Source organism: Cuculus canorus, chromosome 7 (assembly GCF_017976375.1).
Source record: "Cuculus canorus isolate bCucCan1 chromosome 7, bCucCan1.pri, whole genome shotgun sequence".
Lineage (NCBI taxonomy): Eukaryota > Metazoa > Chordata > Aves > Cuculiformes > Cuculidae > Cuculus > Cuculus canorus.
Window position 1 is genome coordinate 5,380,308 of NC_071407.1, and position 23,579 is coordinate 5,403,886.

Sequence of the window (23,579 nt, forward strand, 5' to 3'; positions counted from 1 at the left end):
ATTAAGAAACCTAAACAATACCCTGGTGACTTGATTTTAAAACAATCCTCTAGCAGCGTCCTCAGCTCTGAGAACAAATTGTGAGATTTGTTTCACTGCAAAATAATACAAAGTTCAGTGTTAGCACACATCTAATGCTGAAAAATGCTGACATGCCACCAGCGCCTTGAAACACAGGATCTCTGTGGATGACTCAATCTCCTTTTTTGTTATGCAGCGTAACATATGCATAAAGTACCCTGAATAAAAGCTGTGGAAAAGAGTCTCTGTAATACCCACGTGAAAGAAACCGATGTGAATTCTTTGGACTAAACACTTCATCTAGTGTGCTAAGTGTACAGGAAAAGACCTATAAAGTTGACTACAATGGTCTGAAAAGTTAAATGCAGGAGTGTCAACAGAGTATAGCTACAGCTATTAGCTTTTGTCGCTCATTGCTACAGCTCAGGGACAGAGAAGTTATATCACGGGCTGCAGATGCCAAGGTTCTAATTTTAACAACGCAGCCTTAAACTCTGGGACAAAAGTTTAGTTTGAAGTTGGTAGGGCAAGGTGACATGCTCTTTGAAACATATACTGCAAAGAAGCTGCAAAGAGCAGCTAATATGAGCATTAAAAACCAAGAATAAATTGCAGGAAAAACTATTTCTCATATTAATTAAAATTGCATGCTCTAAAAAAGTTTATTGATTACTGCAAGTATAAAAATTCTAACGTCTATAATGAGTACTATCAAAGGAAAGCCTTTACCTGTTCTGTCTTCAAAGTTTTTGTTGTTTATAATAATACATTTGCCAACTTTCTTATAGTCCATATTATACTGGAACGTGGGTGTAACAATTCGGTACTGATTACTGAGAGAGGGCTTTGCGTGTTCTTCTTCTCCATTCTTCTTTTTTCTAGGTAAACCAAATGAAATGATTGTTAGTGGCCAGTCACATGCAGTGCGCCTGTTTATCTTAATTCCAAACATTCAGGCAATCCTATCCAATGTTTTTTCTTCTCTAATGTTTGTTTTCTTCCTTCATATTTCAGATGGAGGCACAACGATCTTGTGATTTCCACAATGTGATTATTGTATGCAATTGGATTCCAATGATGGTAAAACAACTCTAGAGCAAACTGCAGCCAACAGTAGTACACACAGATCTGACCCACAGATAACATAAACGGCCTAAACACATCAAACCAGGCTGGCAACAACATTTTACGAACTATGGTTCTGGATATATTTTACTCTTACTATAAATGATTCATGGAAGGACAGACAGATTTCCCTTAATAACTATTCCAAGCATAAGAAAATATACGTAGTTTATCCAGTGGCAGGATAGGATTTGTTTATTGAATAACTATCATCCCTAAATTCTCCAAAGATCAAGACCCAGCAGTAGGTAGTTTCTACAGATAAATATTACAGATGTGTCAATTCTGTCTGCCAAGCAGCTATCTGAACCTATGCAAACAACTAAGCACATTTTAGCGTAATCATTAATACCCAAAATACCTGTTTTAAACAAAACAACACAAGCTATGAATGTTCTCTGATAATGACTGTGGATTGACCTTTCTGCTATGCGCAGGAGTCTTAGATTGGATTAGAAAGATGCAAAGGGATAGCGCAGGCATTACTCACCTTTTAATTCTAAATGAAGTAATAAGGAAAATCAATTACAGCAGCGTGTACACCTGAACTACAAGCATGAGGAATTCAGCAGTACTTGCTTTAAAAGGTGGATTTTTGGTCCAAGCAGGTGGCTTCAGATGTTGGTAAGATCTCCTCAAGCAGAACTGAAGCCAGTGAGAGCCTATAAAGGGTCTGATTCAACCTCAGAACTATAAACAAGCTTCGGAGCAAGACCAGCTAGAAACAACGCTCAGCAAAGGGCAGACTAAATTATCAACATGTCTCTTATCTGGTCCAGCACTCTGCTTCCAAAAGTATGTATTGTTGATGCCAGAGGAAATTATAACCTACTTTCACAGCAAAGTAACTGTATAATACAGTTTGGTTTTAATAACATTAGATTTTCCCCATAATCTTAATTAATTTAAGTACTTTCATTATTCTCATGCTGACATCTTTCAAAAGCAAGCTTTTTGCTTCAATAATAGTCTGTAGACATGAGATTACTGTGTATTGATTAAATGTTGTTTAGGTAATCTACTTCCTTACCTTCCTCGTTTAACAATTGCTGCCTTTTAGCTTTAAGTGTGCTCTTTCTCATTACTAAAGGGTGAGACTAATTGGAAACTATAACAAACCTCCCCTAGATGACTCATTGTGTTTAAATGCTACTGAAATTCGATTTTAAAACAGCTTCTTATCTTTTAGTGTTCTCATTTTCTGTTATAAAAGGCCCAATTATACAGCTGCACCTGGCAGGCTCTCTCTGTACTCTTTTTACATGCGACCATCCTAATAGCATCTCCTCTCTTCCATTTCTCTTAGAGACTACAAAACAAGATATTGACTCACATCTACCTGAGGATTTTGCCTGATACTTTGGAAATACATTTTTTTTTTCTAGTAAATCATAAGTATTGGTATTCTCCTTACATGCTGCTTCTTGAAGGCTCTGGGAGAAATAATTAAATATGCTTTGCCTGAAGAAAAGATTTTAACCATTTTAAAGAATTATCCATAGCTGTACGATGTTAATATTACATTTGACTTTCAAAGAGATCTTGGATTCTTATTTTAGCCTAAAATTCCCCCCGGTCCTACATCATTAGACAGCTCTCTGGCAAAGAGAGAAAAAGAAGTTTCCAAACAAATAGCCACTCAGGTCGATGTAGAGGCTAATTTCCTCAGTCCACATGGGATTCAGGTTTCTACGGATTTATCTGGCTTCACTGACTTCCTGAAAAACCTGTATGACTAACAGTGGCTGTTAGAAACAATAGGATATTTTCAAGGGGATTGTACACAGATTTGTGTTGATGTCCAGCCCATGAACAGTTGTGAACACTCGGGACAGATCCACATGAGCAGTACAGAAACAGCTTTACACTGCCTGCTCTCCCAAAACGCTGGAAGTGATCTAATTCTAGTCCAGAAGTCACACAGCCACGTTACCCCACAAAACAGCAGCTGGGGTTGATGGCATAGTAATAACATAGTCATACTACTTCTCCGAAACCACTTTACTTCCGAGTTCAACAGTTTGCACTCATTCATGCAGAAATACTTGAGAGTTTAAGGGAAGTATCTTCTATTGGTGGTATTCCCAAAATCTGCCAGAAGTTCTATGCCGGTCAATGTGAAATGTCAAAGCCAAGCCATGTCAGCATGACAAGACGCATAACTATCGATCATTTCCCCATTCCTTTACAGCGCACAGTATGGTTTTGTTCTAATGACTCCTTCCAAGCTGAACAGGCTAACAAGATACTAAGCAACCATCACGTGCTTTGTAGGGCTACGCCTCTCGTTTCTTTACTGGCAGACAACAAAAACTTCCAGAAATCTTTTGGTATCTGTCCAAACTGAAAAAATAAGGAAGCAAAGGTTGTGGAAGATACATATCTTGGCACTGCCACCACATGGGAATTGCCCAACTGGACTAAACTGACAGTATAAAGTCCAACTCTTCAATTTCAACAAGCTTTTAATAATTACTTATAAAGTAATAAATATGTACTAATCAGCGCTTAAGGGAAATGCCATGACAGTGACAGGCTGGCTTATGACTGAAAGCCTAAAGCTTTCCAGCTACAGTTTTATTCTTCTAAGCTTTGAACTGGACACATATTAATATGTTTGCTCCTTTTGTTCTTACTAAGCTTTCTAACTACTATATTTCCTGAAAGGCTTTCCACAGGTTAGTTATGAGCTACTATAAAATGTTTTAAACTGTTTGCCCTCAGTTTTATTTAATTCTGCTTCTCTTGACATCCAACGTCTTTAATTTCCCTCTTGTAGGATTCCAACTCACCCACGCTCAAAAGAAACTTGAATTTTATGACCATTTACTCTTTCTTCAGCTTTTAATTATAACTGTGCTGTAACTCCTCATTCCACTAGTGGTCACTGATCTTTCCCTGAAACAGAAATATTCTTCCTATCAGTGCTCTCACGTATTTCACAGAATCACAAGGTTGGAAAGGACCCATTAGATCATCGAGTCCAACCATTCCTAACACTCCCTAAACCATGTCCCTCAGCACTTCATCCACCCGTTCCTTAAACACCCGTTCCTTAAACACCTTCGTGCCGTCTCCCTTCAGTCAAGAGCTCAGCAAAACTAATACTCCACTCTGGAACCCTCACATAGCTTGCACATTTTCACTCTTGCTTTGCCACTAAATCCAGGTGTGAGGCTTGACAACAGTACGCCTGAGAATGTGATTTCACCAAGTCTAGACTAAACTGGTGCCAACCTGGGAAAATCATTACTATCAACTCCTCACTTTTCAAATATAAAAGTTGCTCATACCATTTATCATTTTGGTATTGAACTTCTAAATAGTAGAGGTCAAATTTCTTATCACCATCAGTGGCTGAATTTCTGCCAAAGTCAGCTGAGATACATCACTCACAAAAGGAGTGAACTGGAGTGTCTAAAGAGCTGCTACTCATTATAACAAACTTTTTTTGCTACATTTTGGGTAAATCATGATTTCGGTATGTATGGATATCAAGGTTTAAGGATTAAAATATCACTGTTAACATTTACCTAAGCCTAAAGCTTATTTTCTATAACAATTTTACTGAATGCAGTACCTCATAGCACCTCTCCTATAGCTTCCTTTCTACTGGTGTCTTCCTGCACTTTCTTTGCTACCATATATTAGTACAACTTACTAATATACTGTGTTCTACAACCAGGAAAACGGTTTCCTTGAGCGCTGTAGTCTCCCATCACCTCACCCATCTGCTACAGGCAAGCTCTTGGGCTCAGATCCAGCATAACAAGCATTTCAGTTAGGACCGGCTGCTTAACTTCAAGTGTAGTGGGATATGTTTCCATGGGGAGGGTCTTCACTTTCTATCACATTACACAATTAACATCAGCTGCGTAGGCTGGTATCGCCTACCTTTGCAAGGTTTAGAAGCCAGTGAGCGTAAAAAAACCCTTCTGCTGGAAGAAAGCCGGTCTATAGCTATATAGGATCCCTTTGGAACAGTACTGGCATAATGCAGAGAAAGTGCTCAAGAGAAGAATGGATGAAAGGGAAACATTAAGAAGAAAGTGCAATCCCTAAGATAAAAACTGTTTCACCAATCTATCCACTAAAACTCAACATTAACAACGATTAAAAAGAGGATGATGGTAACTGACAGACAAGAACTGCTCTGAAAACTTGATTGGCTCGGTCTTAAAAGTAATGTGACACAGCACACAGAAGAAAGAGCTCTCCCTGGAAAAGAACAGTCACTTAAACAGCCTTGCAGCAGAGGATGAGATGAAGAAAGACAAATTTCACAAGCATCACCTCCCAATCAGAGAACAGGAGGAGTTTCCTGTTTGGTTTTTCCCCCCTGTTTGTTTGGTTTTCTAAGAGAAAACTAATGTGTTCAAGTGAAGTCTAAAAACGATATTTCAGAGGGATATCGAGGCTTTGAAAACAGCTATAGTCCCTTTCTCTTCCAGGAAAGTTAGGGACTTTTGTTACTGTACTGAAAAATGCAAGTAGGTGAAAAAAATCTGCAATTAGTCTACTATTCAATTTAAGGAAGTTGACATTCAGAGGTGGGTGGAAAAGGCTAAACTGATTACATTCATTTCTATTAGAAGTACACACATAAAAGAGAAGTGAACTCTGTCCTGCTCTTGCTCTATTAAGTCCAGTAAATTTGGGCTCTACTTAATAAGGAATATCCCAGAGCACTGTGATAGTTTTTACTCTGGCATGCTTCCTTAATACAATATGCAACCACACAGCATTTCTGAATAAGTGATAATAGGTTAAAAAGAGACTTTGCCTTACAAACATGCTATCTTTATAGAACACATCATCTCAGAATCCCTTCTGGAGTCCTTGCGCTTTTTGGCACTGGAGAATAGTTTCATTCTAGTTTCTGTCATGCTGTCAGCACTTCTGCTGAGTTCAAGTTAAGAAGATTATAGCAGTGGCACAGTGGCAAAGTCCATAGGCCAAATCTTCTCAGGTAATCCACCAGCATCAACCAGAACTTTCATACACTTGTGGGATGGAAGGTATCCTAGAACTTCAATGCTCTTTATTCTATTACAAAAAATTGAGATGTTTCCCTCACAATTTCTACATTTGGGGACCTCTTTAAAGGCTTCAACTGAATAAATTCCCAACTGAATTGCAATACAGTAGAGGAAGGATACAGGACAATATTTAAGACCTCTGAATAAACTTAAAGAATGATAGAATGGTTTGTGTTGGAAGGGACCTTAAAGCCCACCCATTCCAACTCCCCCGCCATGGGCAGGGACACCTCCCACTGGATCAGGCTGCTCAAAGTCCCTCTAGGGATGGGGCAGCCACAACTTCTCTGGGCAACTTGGGCCAGTGCCTCACCACCCTCACAGTTAATAATTTCTTCCTAATACCTAACCAAAATCTCCTGTCCGATTTAATTTTTATGCAGTTTGTGTGGGTCTATGCTGCTCTCTGTATCTAAAACCTCCACTCCTTCCATAACTGCATGCACAGTATAAATGTTTGCAACTACTGCTCATCACAAGTGCTATGTTTGCTCTCCTGGGGAAAAACCCTGGGTTGGATTTTAATTCTTTTTTTTTTTTTTTTTGTAGGTAGCTAAGGGATAGACAGGAAATAATGAAAACACACAGAGGATTGTGTTTGAATTCACAAAGCATGACCAAGCTATGTGTAAAAAAAACCTGAGCGTACTGGAAACCCATTCAGAGTTATTCTTCCAAAAGAAGTGAACAGGAAACAGAATTAATAAATTAAACAAATGAAGGTTCAATACTTTGTTCCCTGTTTCTACTTTAGTCTCAATAATTAGTGGTCTATTCAGACGTCTGATGCTTTCTAATGTTATGCATTAATATCTTACTCCTACATAACCTTCTCTCCAAACTGCCAGCTTTAATACTTTTATCTGGTCTAATTTCACCATATTTAGTACATCTCTAATTACTGTACAATCTACCCTCTTTGAATTTTTTTCCCCCTTGAAACCTATTGGCAATAACAAGCAAAAGACACTTGCAAACCTGACTAGAGCTTTTTAGATCTTAAGTTCTTTAAGGCAGACTCTTTGTTCTTTGTCAGATCTGGTTTGGTAAAGTGTCACACAGATTTAGAGCTGCATACAAATAATAGATTATCCCGTTGCCTTTTTCCATCAATATTGCATCGGGTTGGCAGAGCAGCAATATTTCTGGACAAGAAGAACGTGTCACTACTCAAATTGTCTTTTTAAAAAATGAATACTCCTTTACTGTTAAAAATCAAACTATATGGGATAAGGACTAAGCATTAACCATAAAGGCTACACCAAATACTAGAACAGTATTACACTGCATTTGATGGTGTGGTCCTGGGTCACGCATTGAGAAGGCACCATGCTAGAGCACTAAGTGAAGCCTACAATAAACACTAACAGGAGCCACTGTACAAGATATTGGCGTTTGAGAGATGCCGATTCTGTTTCTAACCTGTCACATGCTCTAGGCTCACAAACCTTTTCTCCTGAATATACTCCAATGGCAGGTGCAATTTCCATCTTTCTTTTCAGACAGATAACACCTTACCAAGGACTCTTTTTTTAAAGAGGTTAAATATAACCGCAAACCAAGAAAATAAACACTATCCATCACAATCTTTTTTCAAGCAAAGGTTACCGAGGCTTCCAAATTATGTACCTGTAGATGAAGTGAAAAACAGCTTAATAGTTGAAGCAAATATCTCCTGAGTGGAAAGGGGGAACACTAATTATATAGAAAGAAGTAAATATTGCATACTTTCAATTTCCCCCTGAAAGGTATTAGCAAACAGCTGCTGACTTTGATAGACCAGCACCAACAAAATAACTAGACCTTAGGAGGCTGTTTTTAAATGTGCTCCAGTTAAATGTGAAAAGAAAGTTTTAAAAAAAAAATCTCTAAAGTCAGAATCTTTTCAAGATAATAGAAAGTCTTCATCTAGAAGGAAGAATAAATTTAGTCCTACAAGAATGAACATAAAAGTTCCTCTCTAAAGCATCCAAATATAATTTCTCCTGTATTGCTTATTATGGCAAGGAGGTGTCTTACACAAAAGGCATGAAAACTGACAGCTGCAATTTAGAATAGCAAACATTCTATTATATACACCCACCCCCAAACATTAAAACACAAAACGCAAACAGCCCTAGATTTCTGTTCCCTCCAATGGTCTTGTTTTGTCTATTAAGGAATTTTAAATTATGGTGAAGCATGTCAAACTGATAATAGTGGAGTCTAAAGTTTGTATTTATCAATGACACAAAGCCTGTGCAAGCCTCATATCTCCATATATTACTTTGCTGAAGTGACTAAAAATTGAAAGTAAATTTTGGGAAGGGGTGGAATAAGGGGAAATGGCAAGTGTGCTTCCTTAGAACGCCACAGCCCCTAATGAATGTACCTTATGCTCCCCCTGGGAGCCGGGCTACTAAAACAAACACTTGGGCGGTAAAAGAGTGCCTGTTTACAACTGTCCTCAAGATCAGGGCTATAGTAATTAATTAGCCTCCAGGTTCTTTTTGAACTGCCACTTAGTTTATGATTTCTTAAGGATATCTTTGAATTAGACCGTCAGCTGACTAAACAAAACCAGTTTAAAAGTCACCAGAGACAAAGCCTTTTGCTCGAATGAACCCGAAACTGGGCAGCTATAGAGACACTACCTCTTGTTTCTTTGGAAACCCATGTCCCAAACTCTCCTTATATTGGTAAACACGCTAATTTTGAAAGAAGAATATCGCTGTAGCAGTCTTCCAAGAAAGGAGCTAGCAGAACAATGGGATGATTTCCTTGAATTTATAAAGATAACAATATAGCAGGGATGCACCTAAGCTATCATGAAAAAATTCTTTGCCCAAGAGAGGCCTGAGCTCATTCATCCAATAAAACAGTATCATATTAAATACCTACTTTTGCTCCTACTATGATGCATGGAGTGGTACCATTACAGATTCTGTAGAAAAGTCACAAAATAAAATGTTTTAAAGAAAACTTGGCATTTCCCCAAGTTTCCTGTAGCATGCACTACCACCTCTGAAAACAGAACAAAATCCGGGAAAATATTTATTCAGATTACATGCTGGTTATGCTTTCCTCAGTTAAATTCATGACAAGTATTAAGCAAACCAAAATGCTCAACTAGGGGAATATGTTCTGTTATCTGCTAAGAGGCACCGAGTTGCGCTCCGGATGAGAGCCACGTGCGAACCATGATTCTGCTATTGAATAACTTTGGTAAAGTAACTCCACAGCTCTTGGTGGTTTTTCCATTGCAAAATGGAGCCTAAAGAAACTTACTTCATAAAACGACTGCACATCTCACGACTTCTTTCCAGGGGGATAGTAGTATACAATTAGAGAATGAATTTAAAATCCACTATTTTGTATGTGTGTACAATATTTAATGTCCAGAGTGTGGGAGGTAGCTTACAGCCATGTGGAAAAAAATAAATGCTTGGAACAAAGGCATTTATATCGTCCAGTGTGGAAGTTTACAGTGGTCCTTGGTCCAGATAGAAACTCCTGTCTTTGGTTACTTCCTGATGGCATAATGCAGAGAAAGTGCTCAAGAGAAGAATGGATGAAAGGGAATTTATCTCATCAGCTTCCCTGATGAGATAAAACTGCTAGTCTCTACACACAATTATTTGTCAGCTGCAAAAATGACAGGGTTAAAGTCCACAGAACATGGCATTTCCCCAAAGTATACTACAGCCCTAAAGGCTTCTGGTGCCTTGTCTTAACAGTCAAGATATCACAGATTATCACATTGCGGCTCTCAGCCGAAGTACAGCGATGGTTATTTGTGTGTTCCTTTGAAACCACAATCTAAAAGGTATTAGATTGAATCAGAACAAAGCCTCACACAAGCCCCTTTATAAATTCTTTGCTTACAAAAAGTGCCTCCTCTCCTCTGATCTTCCAACAACTATCTATTAGTATAGTACATTATATATTTGTACAGCACAAGCAAATTATCTTTCACCTTCAGTTAAATAAACTAAATAAATTTAAACCTTCTCATCCTAAGTCATATTTCAGACCCTGAGCTACACTTGTAGCATTTTTGTCCCATTTTAGTTTCAGACCCTTCTCCAATTAGGAGGGAGGATCTTCTCTAAGAACTTGAAAAACAGAGAAACCAGTCCAAGATAAGTGGAAACTCATGTAATGAAAGGAGCTGAGCTGCTTGAAAGAACAAGCCTCAGACTACAACTTCTGGCATACTTTGTAAAGATTTGGAGTTCTGATAGTTAATCTAAATATGTCTTCTTCTCCTTTTAACTACATCTTTGTGATGACCTTAACATAATTCAAATCAAAACCATGGCTGCAACTTTATTAAATACAAATGAAGAAGAGGAATCCCACTGGGACTAAACCAGTTACACTTTGTAAAACAGGTTTCAACACAGACTATGATGTCTAATACTGTCCACATTTTTGTAACAAACAAAAAAGAGAGAGGGGAAAAAAAGAAAAATGGGGCAGTAACCCAGCATTTGTGCACTTGATATTTTAAGTATCATTTGCAGCCTACATGATAATTTTGTGGTGTAATTCCTGCCGTAGAGAGGACCAAACCAGACTACGTTCTAAGCTCTCAAGCATCAATTTGTGATTAACCTTCAGCTTCCTAATTAGCTGCATTGTACCTGCTGTACAGGCCTCACAATATTGTATGCAACATAATAGTCAAATAACACTCAAAAGGGAAATTTTCACAAATAAAGAATATTGCTTGCTGAAAGGCTTTCTGCTCATTTCTAGAACACCTGAACACACGTACCTTCCACGGGTGTTCTGGAAATTGGAATCTTGCATGGTCATATCCTAGGTAGTACAATGTACAGAGACAACTGCCAATTATATGAAAAAAAGAGATAAAGCCTCTCTCATCTGTCATAGGTACTAAGAGCAATTTATGGGTATATATATTGCTATATGGGCTGCTTGGAGACTAACTCAAAACAAAGCAACGTCCCTCCAGTTACTATTTCTCAGAGAACACTCTGGCTAGGATTAGCAATTGTCAAATGCCAGACGAGTTATTATTAGCTTGATACAAGCACTGAAACAAAACCCTTTGAGGGTATTCATTCATGAGGTTTCCAAACAGGTGGCTGCGAAGTGAGGAGATAAGTAATGTTCTACAGTACCTTGGCTCATCATCAAATGGCACTCCACACTGCATCTGAAAACAGCTTCAGCTTGTCCTCAAGAGCGAGTCTAATCTTCTTTGCTAATGCTAGGAGCCCACCATGCTCAGGGTTGCGTTGGAGTGAAACGGGATGCTCTGTGTTCAGGCCCAAAGATTCGCATGTGTCAGCAGTGGGTCACGCTGGGCTTTTCTATGGGGCTATTCAAACCCTCACCCTGCAAGCTGAGGTCATGCAGCCCTGATATACCTTTGCTGACAAGCGGAAAACACACTCCCATCGTTCTGGGTCTATCACTGTTCCCGTGTAAGAGTGTAGGAAAATGCAACAGATCTTGAGAGGAGATGGGACAGCAGAGTTCTACTTCTAATATGTCCTTCTTCCTTCTTTCAGAGCCTGATCCACCATTATGACGATATTTACACAATGACTATTTCTAAGAAAATAATGTAATTTAGTGCACGCAGTTTACAAAACCTAATTCTTATTCATCAAACTACTTCCTATATATTTACCCTTAAACAGTTTTGGTTTGTTTTAAATTAGCCTTAATTTGGTTTTGATTCTTTTGAAAGCTTAAAAATCACACTACATAACAGCTTTCCTCCAAATTTTGCATGACGAATGATGACAGCCCAAAGTTTATTGTAATGAAGGAAATAAATTACTACACTAAAAAAGAATTGGGATACTTGATTCACTGTGATTGCTACAGATGCAGCTCATGGATAAGCCAGTGTTTGCTGTGCTTCACAAGATAAAGTCTCTAAGGAGACTGGAAACAAATATTGACTGAATTAATGAGGTTTTACACTTCAGACTACATACTGTTTCAAGATACTTGGGCAATTCCTATAAGGTACTTCCAGTAAGTGCCCGAGGGAAAGTACAAGCACCGACCACAATTTTCACTAACTGTTAAAACACTTTTGCAGTGTTGTCTAGAAGTTGTTCCAGATCTATCAAAAACACCCTCAAGTCCCCCACCTCCAGCTTAAAAGAGAGTAATGAAAATGAAACATCCTGGTTGCTCAAAGTTAAAATCTCTTTATTGTCTTTGTAGGAATTAGCCTTCTGGCTATCGATGCGAGAACCTATTGCTTCTGAAATTTTATGCTCCGAGGGAAAATACACTGATATTTAACTTGTGCAAAAACCAGAACCCACAAACTCTGAATAAAATTAGATTTATATTGCACTAGAGTTTGGAGTTGGGATAGCAAAAGGAAAGATCATCAAGCACTTGCAGGATAGATTAAGGAACACAGTGATTTGCTTGAAGACTTAAAGGAAACATGAGGCTGAACCAAGAGGTCAGTTCAGACCTCTGAATTGCAGCTCAGAGCATAACAGCAGATAATGATCCATCAACTGTTATTTGTTTAAAAGTAACTTGTTATTTTTAGTCTATCTAAGGATAAAAGAGATACTTTTCTTAGCAATATTTATTTTTGAAAGGTCTGTAACATTTTGTCCCTGAAAATCCTGTAACAGAACTGCATTTTTAATTTAAAAAAATGTAAAAAGTTAAGATAAAAAAGATGAGGTATCATTCAAGGCATCTTCTGGATTTCAACACGCTAATTTCAAGGCAGGAACAGCTGACATTCAGGCAGTGAATGCCAGTACACTTTCTCCATGAACATGCTTGCAGTAGTACTTTTACTACAAAGTGAGAAAAGTTTATAAGATGTATAAACAATTCATAAGATCAGGCCCAGTGTTTTCAAATGGTTCGAAACACCACAAAATTAGCAACTCTGGAAAACACATTCATCCTTATCACCATGAAACCGTTCTTCACAAAGTCCTACCTGCAAAGCAACTTCTTTACAAACCAAATATACATAAGCTGTTGGTAATCAAAAGTGGATGGAAAATACCTTCCCAAAAGGGAGAACAACAGAAGAGCAAAGCTGGAACAAAGACAACTTTCCACATCTGTTACAGCTCTGAAGCTGAAGTTCAGTTGAGGCTGAATCTCAAAAATGTGTATTTATTTGTTGAAGGACAAGGCTATTTATTTTGAGAAATATGGCTATACTGAGATAAGGGTCAGGAAGGTAAATGCACAGCTTTGCTAACATCCACTTCCCTACTTTCAAGCCCTGTAGCCCAAATACACACTGTACAAATGAAAAGAACACTCATTTACCCACGAAACTTTTTGATCTAAATACTGGTTTACAAACCTAACTAACATAACTATGTAACTATCATAACTATTTAACTACAGAAGGCAAGATACATTGATGTTTCCAGTAAGCTTTCAAGTTAATTGAAATGAAAAGTCTCAAACTTTATTATAGAGGCCTGACTTGCCAGAAATAAACACCTTACAGGTATTTTGGTTTTGCAGTGTTAAACAGCTAAAGTACGCTTGGTGCCTGTATGTCAGCACACCCTACAAACCTCTCAAATTCCTCAATGGGATTTTCTTACACTATATTTCATGTTTCTGCATTAAGGGCACTACAGAATCACAGTTTCAATTGCAATTAGTTATTTGTAATAATTCTTAAATATATATTTAAATTATGTTTTCTGCTTCCAGATGATACAGAGAATATTGACCTCAAAAGATAACAGTAGGGCTGGAGTAGATAAAAAATGATCAGAGGACAAATGGTTCTATAAAATGAGATTATAATGAAATTGATACCAGATGCTACTAACAACTTCTGCATTATGCTTTCTCACTAAGGCCCACAGTCATGATTATTCATGGCACAAATGCAAGTCTATCAAGCCTTGGGAATTTACAGATCCAGCTTTAAAACAAACAAACAAAAAATCAACAGACTTTCATTAGGAGTAAGAGAACTATTAGCTCTACTTAATCCAGTGGAACCACAATTACATTCCATTTCATGTTATATAATGTTCCTGGCTGCTAAAATGGTCTTGCTGGTATTGATCTCCATAACGGAGTTCCCCAATAAAAGACAAAAGATGCCATACAAAGATCTTACATCATCCTGTGGAGAAGTGAGACTATTTTTAAAGCCTGGAGAGTGTAACAGAAGCACATACAGCACAGAAAAGAAAAGTTTCTATGGAAAAATTATATTAGTTTTTAACTATTACATAAAGAATTAAAATACACATTTGAAATCCTCAGCTCAATCTTTGTTTAATCACGTTTTAAAGCTTTCTTGCATGCAAGCTTGCCAGAGGGCATCCTGCTCTTTCTGCTTTCTGAAAGAACTTTTTGCTCAGCTGTGACTGTCCCAAATTTTTGCCTATATTTTTGCAGTAAACAAAATTGATCCCGTCCTGCCATCTAGTGGCTGAAAACCCCTAAGCCAAACACTGCAGGAAGAACCTGTGCATTCATTGGCTTTTTTTTTCCCCCCGGAGGTGTTTAAGGCCAGGTTGGATGGGGCTTTGAGCAACCTGATCCAGTGGGATGTCCCTACCCATCACAGGGAGGTTGGAACTGGATGATCTTTAAGGTCCCTTCCATAAACATAAATCACCTCCTTGTACTAGTGAGCTTACGAGTTTTAAACAATAACTAACGAAATACAACATAAAATTTCATTGAAAGTACTGCACAGCTGTTAAAAACTGGGTTGCTAAAACAACACAAGGGACCAAATTGTATCTAAACCTTTCTAGACATCTTATTTTACAGGTATAAATTTCACATTGCCAAAATGAAGCCCTGGCAATCGAGACACAGAGCCATGCTGGTTCCAACTAAAACTACATCTAGGCTAGTAACTAGTACTAATTAGTAATGAATTTAAAACAAACAAACACATAAACAAATTGCATATAGAATATGTTCTCACAGACACACGATTTAGGAACATCTTGCACCAAAGATTTTAACATCCATATTCCCACTAGATTTTTCTCCCTCAAACATAGAGGAAAATTAAAATCTCTTCTGAACTCATCTAAAATCTTGACATCTGCATACCTTGTGACTCCAAGTTCAACAACTGCATTCTGCACTACGTGGAAAACGCATCTTGGCAGTTTTTTAAACCTACTGCATGAACTTTTCATTAGATGTCCTCTAGATCTCCTACGAGGCACAAGGAATAATCATTCTCCCCCATTACAGTCACAATTTTAAATCGTACCCAATCTTCCTTTATCCTCTCACATTCCTCTTTTTTATTCTTTCAGGACAGAGAGTTATAGTTTCTTTAAGACAAAAATCTTGTCTCTGTGCTTGAATTTTGCTGTTAACCAGCTCATTCCTCTTCAGTCAATCGTTGCCTTCTTTGAGAACCTCTGAGAGATGCCTCAGACTTTAATTTTTTCTACAAAATCTAAGTTGAATCTTCTCAATTGCCTCATATTTAATCTGAGCCATTTTTCACTTCTGAAGAAAAATGTTTCAAATTGCATGTTCAAGGAGATGAATGCCTCAAATTGTCGCGTAGCCAAATTATTTTTAAATATTTCTTATAGGAAAAAAAGTGATAGAAATGCTGATTATTGCCTTTCCTTCAGGCATGATTAACTTTGAGTTGCATAATTTAATAATAGTATTAGCATATCGCTTCTTATAAAGAAGACCAAATCAGACGTTAAAACACACATTTTATAAAGTTTAAAAGAAACATCTGAGAAGCGTTTGGAAGATCTACAAATGTTACATTGCGTATTTTGCATGATGTGATTCTTTTAAAACTAATAACACGCATACACATATTTGAGGAATGATAAGACAGAGAACATGAAGTGATTTGCTTAACAGCACATCAGAAGTCTCCCAAGGCTAAAGCATCTTCACCTCTCAGATTTTCTACCTCCATTAGACTCATATAATAGACAGCAAAAGTAAAATTATATTCTCCACATTTCTCTGAATTATATTCTTCACTTGAATGTGAACATCCAATAGAAAAAAAAAAATCAAAATTTCTCCATAAATACAGCAGTCTTTGTAATAAATACCTCTTGTAAAAGCTCTCTAAATCCATAAAGTTCACAGTGTTAAGTAGCCATTTGCTGACATTCAATGGTATTTGTAAATTTTACATGTGACTGAAAAATGTGAAGGATGAAAAATGAACATTTTTCTAGCTTTTTCAGGAGTACAGACAAGCACAGAGTTCGTGCTTTCAATACATTTAATGAAAGTAAGTTTGCGCTTCAGAGAAACTGCTATGATTTAAAATGAAAGGCTCTTAATATATTCTGTAATGGGTTACATCTCTAGACTCAGTGAGGTTTCTTTGTGCTACAACCTATATGGCACATCCAGGCTTTAAACTAACTTAAATAGTCAGCAGGGGATTCCAATGATGCAGGAGATTAGCTGAGCTGAAAGCAGTAAAATAGATAATTAATGGCATATGTAACTCCCAGCTGCACCAAAGGGCAGTGTTTAAGATGAAGGACTACAATTGATGCTAAATGAACTTTGTGGTCTCTTGACTACCAAAGAAGGCTGGTGGGAGGTAGTATAGGTCTCCCTTTAGGGACTTATTATAGGGAAGCTTTAAGATACAGACTGGATACATCAAACATAGACAACATAAACCATCTCCCTAACCAAATCATCTGTGTCATTCTGGACATGGCAAACTGAACACCAAAATCCCATTAGAAGGGTAGCATGACAGCTGATAAAACAGTAACAGGAATAAAAATAGGAACTTACTTTCCAAAAAGTGAAAACCTGCTACTTCTGTCGGGCTTTGCATCAACTACATCATCACGATCTTCATTGCCTCTCTCTTGAGTAAAGCCATCACCATGCTGATCTCCCGACATCTATAAATAAAGTACAAGAATATACACGTCCCTCAATGAACAACACTTTTATTTTGGAAATACTTCTATAAACCAACCTCAACCTTCAAATCAGATATATGAGAGGTTGTTAGTCATTTCTACTGCATGATACTTCACGGAATCAGAGTGTCTATAGATTTCTGGCCCCGCGTTAACGCGACACTGCACGTGCTCTGCCATCAGTATTACCTTGCAGCGGTTATGAAGCTACTTGTCTACTGCTGCTCCTCAAAATCCAGATAAGAACTAAGCTAAAAAAATTTCACAGTGAAAAATTTTATGACTGATTCCCAGATTTTTTTTTTTAACCGAAAGAAGTACGTTGGGAAGAAAGCAAGGGCAACTAACATCAAAATATTTGTAACTGCAATCCTATCCAGTATTGAGACACCCAGAGAGCTCCAGCATTTTCATTTGCATGTACACAACCAAACATGCACAAAAGAAACCAAACATCCCTGTATTGTCTTCCCTGGATGTGATCCTAGGTTTTCATTTCTCTGTTTGTTGATATAAGCAATCAACATTCCATATGAATTTTGTGGTCTCCTGATGACAAATTTAATACACACGTATAGTTCTTTGGGGGAAAAAAACCTGTATAGTTCTACAGCTGGAGCACGAGGACATGAGGGCGGGCTGAATTCCAGCTGTTCAGCCTGGAGAAGGCTCCAGGAAGACCTCAGAGCAGCTTCCAGTACTGAAAAGGGCTCCAGGAAAGCTGGGAAGTGGCTCTTGATTAGGGAGTGCAGAGATAGGAAGAGAGGGAGTGGTTTTAGGTTGAAGAAGGAGAGATTTAGATGAGATATTAGGAAAGAATGTTTTCCTGTGAGGGTGAGGAGACACTGGCACAAGCTGCCCAGGGAAGTTGTGGCTGCCCCACCCCTGGAGGTGTTCGAGCTGAGGATGGATGAGGCTTTGAGCAGCCTGATCCAGTGGGAGGTGTCCCTGCCCACGGCAGGGGGTGGGACTGGATGGGCTTCAAGGTCCCTTCCCACCCAAACCATCCTACGATCCTATTTCAATCCCTGCAGGGCCGCAGCCGCTCCCCAAAGCCGGGCTCTCCAGTGGCTTTGAAATACATTTCCTAACCATCTTTAACACGAGCGGGAGCCGCGGGGCGGAGCGCATCCCGGGAAACGGGAGGGACCGGGCAGGGCTGCAGCCCCGGGGGGACCCGGCACGGAGCGGGGGGGAGCAGGGGCGAGGGGGGGGTCTTGCCTTGCTGCCGGCATCCGCCGCTGCAGAACCGAAAGCGAAAGCAGCAGCCGTGAGGCGGGGCTGAGGGAGGGCTGCGGGAAGCCAGGACTCCTCCCGCAGCTGCCGACCCGGGCAGGGACCCAGAGGGGGGTCGGGGTGGGAAGGGATCTTAAGGATCACCCAGTTCTCTCTAGCAAAGACTCACAGAATGGTTTGGGTCGGAAGGGACCTTAAGTGTAATCCATTTCTCCCTGGCAGCGAATCACAGAATGGGTTGGGTTGGAAGGGACCTTAAGGATCATCCAGTTCTCCCTGGCAGACAATCACAGAATGATTTGGGTTGAAAGGGACCTTAAGGATCATCCATTTCTCCCTGGCAGCGAATCACAGAATGGTTTGGGTTGGAAGGGACCTTAAGGATCGTCGAGTTCTCCATCGCAGAGAATCACAGAATGATTTGGATCGAAAAGGACCTTAAAGATCATCCAGTTCTCCCTCACAGCGGATCACAGAATGGTTTGCGTTGGAAGAGATCTTAAGGATCGTCCAGTTCTCCCTAGCAGAGAATCACAGAGTGATTTGGGTTGGAAGGGACCTTAAGGATCATCCATTTCTCCCTGGCAGAGAATCACAGAATGGTTTGGGTTGGAAGGGACCTTAAGGATCCATGCAGTTCCACTCCCCTGCCATGGGCAGGGACACCTCCCACCAGACCAGGCTGCCCAACCCCGATAGCTGAACTGTTGCAGAAAGCATGCAAAAGAGAGGGAAGGAAACCCACTTTCTACCCCAAACTTCATAGCCTTCCTCGCAGGGATCTGTTGGTACAATCCCAAACAACTACACGCACATCAACCACTCAGCACATCTACCAGCAGGAGAGAAAGCAGCAGGTGGTTAAGCACATCCTCTGGATTCATAGAATAGTTTGGCTTGGAGGAGACCTTAAAGCCCATGAGTTCCAACCCCCTGCCATAGGCAGGGACACCTACCACTGGATCTGGTTGCTCCAAGCCCCATCCATCCTGGCCTTGAACACCTCTAGGGATGGGGCAGCCACCACTGCTCTGGTCAACCTGTGCCAGCGTCTCCTCACCCTCACGGTGAATCACAACCTGGTGCATCACAACAAGCTTTGAACAGTCACGAGGGCTGCATCATGGACACCAAACCAGAACAACAAGAAGCCCACTGTGGCTTCAGGTCTGGACAAGGCTAAGAAAGCAAGTCTTGATCTTTAAAATCAGATCTAGCATAGCTAAATGATTCTAGAAGCCCAAACTCCAACAGTGAACTGCATCTAAAAACATCTGCTCACCTTAAAACCTCCTGTGGGAAGAGTTCAGCCCCATGACAGCCTCAGTCCAGGCTGAGCAGCTCCCTTCTTCCTCTCCCAGCCTGATCTCCATTCAGCCACTCAACATTCTCTGTAGCACAATACGGTTTCAGGGCTCATCAGAAACTTTTGCACATGCTTGCAAACTCCATAAGCTTTGCTAAGTCTGCCCCAGACAAATCAAATCAAACCTGCTGCCCCCAGCTTCCTTGGCAATAACAGCTTCATAAAATCGCTAGGTTGGAAGAGGCTTTTAAGATCATAGAGCCCAACCATACACTAAATCATATCCCTAAGCATTTAATCTACCTGTTTTTAAGCACTTCCAGGGATAGAGACTCAACCACCTCCCTGAGCAGCTTCTGCCAGTGCCTGAGAACACTTTTTCCTAATGTCCAATCTGAACTTCTCCTGGTGCAACTTAAGGCCATTCCCTCTCACCCTGTTGCCTTTATCGCAGCAAAAAGACAAGCACCACTTTTAAACAGCTGTGCCCCATTACACCCCCGCAAAGTGTTGAGTCTTACAAGCATCATGAGGAGCAGCTGAGGGAACTGGGGTTGTTTAGCCTGGAGAAAAGGAGGCTGAGGGAAGATCTTGTCTCTACAGCTAACAGGATGGTGTTGATCTCTTCGCCCAGGCGATAGGATGAGAGGGAATGGCCTCAAGTTGCATCAGGGAAGGTTCAGACTGGACATTAGGAAAAATATCTTCACCAAAAGGATTTTCAGGCACTGGCAGAGGCTGCCCAGGGAGGTGGTGGAGTCACCATCCTTGGAAGTGTTTGAAAGACTGGTAAATGAGTTGCTCAGGGATCTGGTTTAGTAGTGGATAGGTATGGTTGGACTCAAAGATCTTTCCCAACCTAGCGATTCTACTATTCTGTGAAAGAAATGCGTTGAGTTTCATGATGACATGAGATTGTCTGGATGTAAGGAAATGTTTTTGCCCTTATACAAACTTCAGTGGCGTTTTCTTATCTTCCCAATTATTCAGTGTGTTGCATCTCTGCTAATTACAACGTCCTGCTGTGTAGTGGTTGCATCAGACCCAGCAGTCCGGTACGCAGACTGAAGATTGGCACCATCTTGCTAATTACTCCAGGATGCAGGCTCCAATCCTGCAAAATCTTACTTCTACCCAGCAGCACGTGTTGTTTAACATTCACTACCTAAACAGATTTACATCAAAGTGATATTTTTCAGCGAAACTGCCTCATAATTGGCACAAAGTACAGGTATGGTAACAAACAGCCTTTTGCTTCGCGACAGGTCACTGCTTCGATGTGATGGAGCAGCGCCTGAATGGTGCAGCAGCTCTTGCATGCTGCTGCTGGGGCTGGTCTTTGCTTCGTGGGATTATGCCTGAAGCTCCTGGTTGGATATGTAGCCAAAGTTTTCTCCTGAAAATCAAACTGACAGAATGGTTCCTCTCATGCCATCTGTTAGCTGCTTCTCTGCAAGAAGGCAGCACTACTTCCAAATCCTTAATGGATCATTATGGACAACAGAGACACTGGAAATGCTTAGATCGCGTGGAGAGGAGGGAGACTGTGCCATCACCAACAATGCCTGGCAGTGGCACCTGAACTTCAGAACAAACAAATGTGCTTTCCTGACGATGTGCATGGGGCTTACCTAGGAAATCCTGAAGCTATTTGCCAGCTGTGACCTTCTATATCTTGATGAAAATGTTTATCCATTGCCATCTGGCTCCCACAGCTGAATTAGCAGACCTAGAAATGGCTTTTTTCTAAAAGTCATTACATTGCCATTGAAAAAGTAGTATTGTATCTGATAATGCTTGGCAATTTTCAAGAGTTTACTAACAGAATTGTGTATGGGGAATTTCTGACTTAAACTGTTTATGAAACCCCCGTTTCTGTTTTCTTTTCACATTGGTTGCTGGCATTCACAAAGAGAAAGGTTGATTCCTCAGTGGGCTGCAATACCTTTCTTAACTACATGTTAGATTAACCAATTTTAATGCAGTATAAAGTGCTGGATTTTTCAGAAAACCTTGCTTGTTTTCAGTAATGAGTAAGGGAGAAATTAAAAAGGTAGTAGAAGGAAGTATCTTGCTTCAGGGCATGGAGTGATTGCTGCCTGGGGAAGGGTCAGGAAGGAAAAAAATCCTCACATATAATATTGCACAGCTGGTTGTGTGCATTGCTGGATGGGGGAAAGCCAGCAATATGATACCTATAGCATCAGGATTCCTTTTCGTGTCCCCGGAGACTCACTCTGCTCCCTAAGAACCTTAATGATGAAGCCTTTGACTGGATATTTGCATCGTAGGAAATAAGTGTTTAACTACCATGTAAGCAGCCGCGGGATGACAATGGAGCGTGCCTGTGGGAAATGGAAAGGTAGATGGCAGGTACAAACTAGAAGGCTTGAGGCAACTAAATAGTACCTGTCTGGAATAATAACTGTGTGCTGCGTTCTGCACAACATCTGTAAAAACAAGGATGGGGCTTTGTTGAGACCTGGGAGGCAGATTTGAGGATACTTTCAGGAGGGAGGATTTGAGCAACTCTCAAAGTGTTCCCTCCTAGATGACAGTTGTTAGAATTTTATGTCCTGCAAGAAAAGGGTGGATGATTTTGTTACGCGGTGGGGGGTGTAATGTGCTTTGGCCACCACAACTTCATGAAATTTGGTGGAATAATGCATCTCAGTTGACTTGGTGCATGTCTTTGGGTGGGATTTCTTTATATTCAGGCAGGGATGATCTGTTGCACATGCCGTGTTTTATGCGTTTTAAATCATACTTAGAGAAATGGGAATATTTGGACACTGGAGGTCTCATTGTATGCACATGGATTGTGCTGTGAATACTTTGCACAAATTTCTTCAGGATTTTAGCTTAAATTGTAATACATCCTCAACATTTCTTTTTCTGCTCTGTAACAGTGATGCCTTCTTGGCCTGTTGGTTCTTTTTTCCGTTTCTCTCTACTCCCTCTCTTGCTTTCTCTTGCTCCATTAGAGGCATTTGCAAAATCCCCACGCTCTCAAGTTTTCCCAACACTGGAAACAAGGGGAAATTGTAAGCACAAAACCTTTGAGTCAGGAAAGGTAAACAGTTGTTGGTTGGTTTCCAAAACAGCAGAAATGCAAAAAGCTACTGTCCAAGTTTGGAAGGCAGTTACTTGGAGGTTTTTCTTCAAGCCTTGGGAAATCCTGATAAATATTTTGATAAATATTTTCCAGCTTTCTTTTGATGTTTTTACAAGCTGGATTTGCTGCTATGCTAGATTTGATTAGCATGGAGAGGCTGGATGAGACAAAAGGCCCCTAACCCAGGTAACTAATTAACCACCTTCAGAGAAGGTTATGATGAGGCTGGGCCAGTGTTTGAGCTTTTTCAAGCAGCTTTTAACAGTAGATAACACCCACGTTTTCTGCGGTGAAACAGCACCTTTTTTTCACAGACAGCATGGAGACAGGGTTGCCATAATTTGTGGGATCTGGCTTCACGCTATTCATGCGGCTGGAAGGGCACAGCCACTATTCAGGAGTGACAGAGAAGGTGGCCCTGACTTAAATGTCTGTTAACTAATGCCTTCTTTTTAGATTCAGATTCAGGATGCGGACATGCTCCAATTTTTTTATGCAGTTAATTCAATCAATTCAAGGAGGTTGGAGAGGTAACAATGTTTCTTCCTACTAATTTGCACTTTCAAGGTAATGTCTCCTTGTGCTTTACCAGTAACCGCTGTACTTTTAAACCACATTGATTAAGGTTCTACTGTGCAGTAAAGCCTTTTAAGATTTTCATTGATATCAAAAAGCCTTTATGAGGCCTTACTAAAGGAGGAAAAAAAAGCCACAATGAGCTTTTAACTGAAGAGAAAATGTCTTGCTAAGATTTGTCAAGATAACAAACTTGCACTGGTTTTGTGATTTAATTCCTTGCATGATCAAAATGCTTTGCTCGCTTTGTAATGAGACAATAGCATGCTTGT

At 39.9% G+C, this 23,579-nt stretch overlaps 1 protein-coding gene across 1 annotated transcript in view; it reads right to left on the reverse strand.

Annotated features, from left to right (window-relative positions):
- CASP7 (caspase 7) overlaps positions 1-18,414 on the reverse strand; it is a 23,139-nt gene extending 4,725 nt beyond the window's left edge. The window contains exons 1-3 of the mRNA XM_009570576.2: positions 18,296-18,414; positions 16,941-17,053; positions 751-899 (exon numbers count right to left, since the gene is read on the reverse strand). Of these exons, the coding sequence (XP_009568871.2) occupies positions 751-899; positions 16,941-17,053 (262 nt within the window). The 5' untranslated portion in view covers positions 18,296-18,414. The remainder of the gene's footprint in view (positions 1-750; positions 900-16,940; positions 17,054-18,295) is intronic.
- Positions 18,415-23,579: the final 5,165 nt, after the last annotated feature.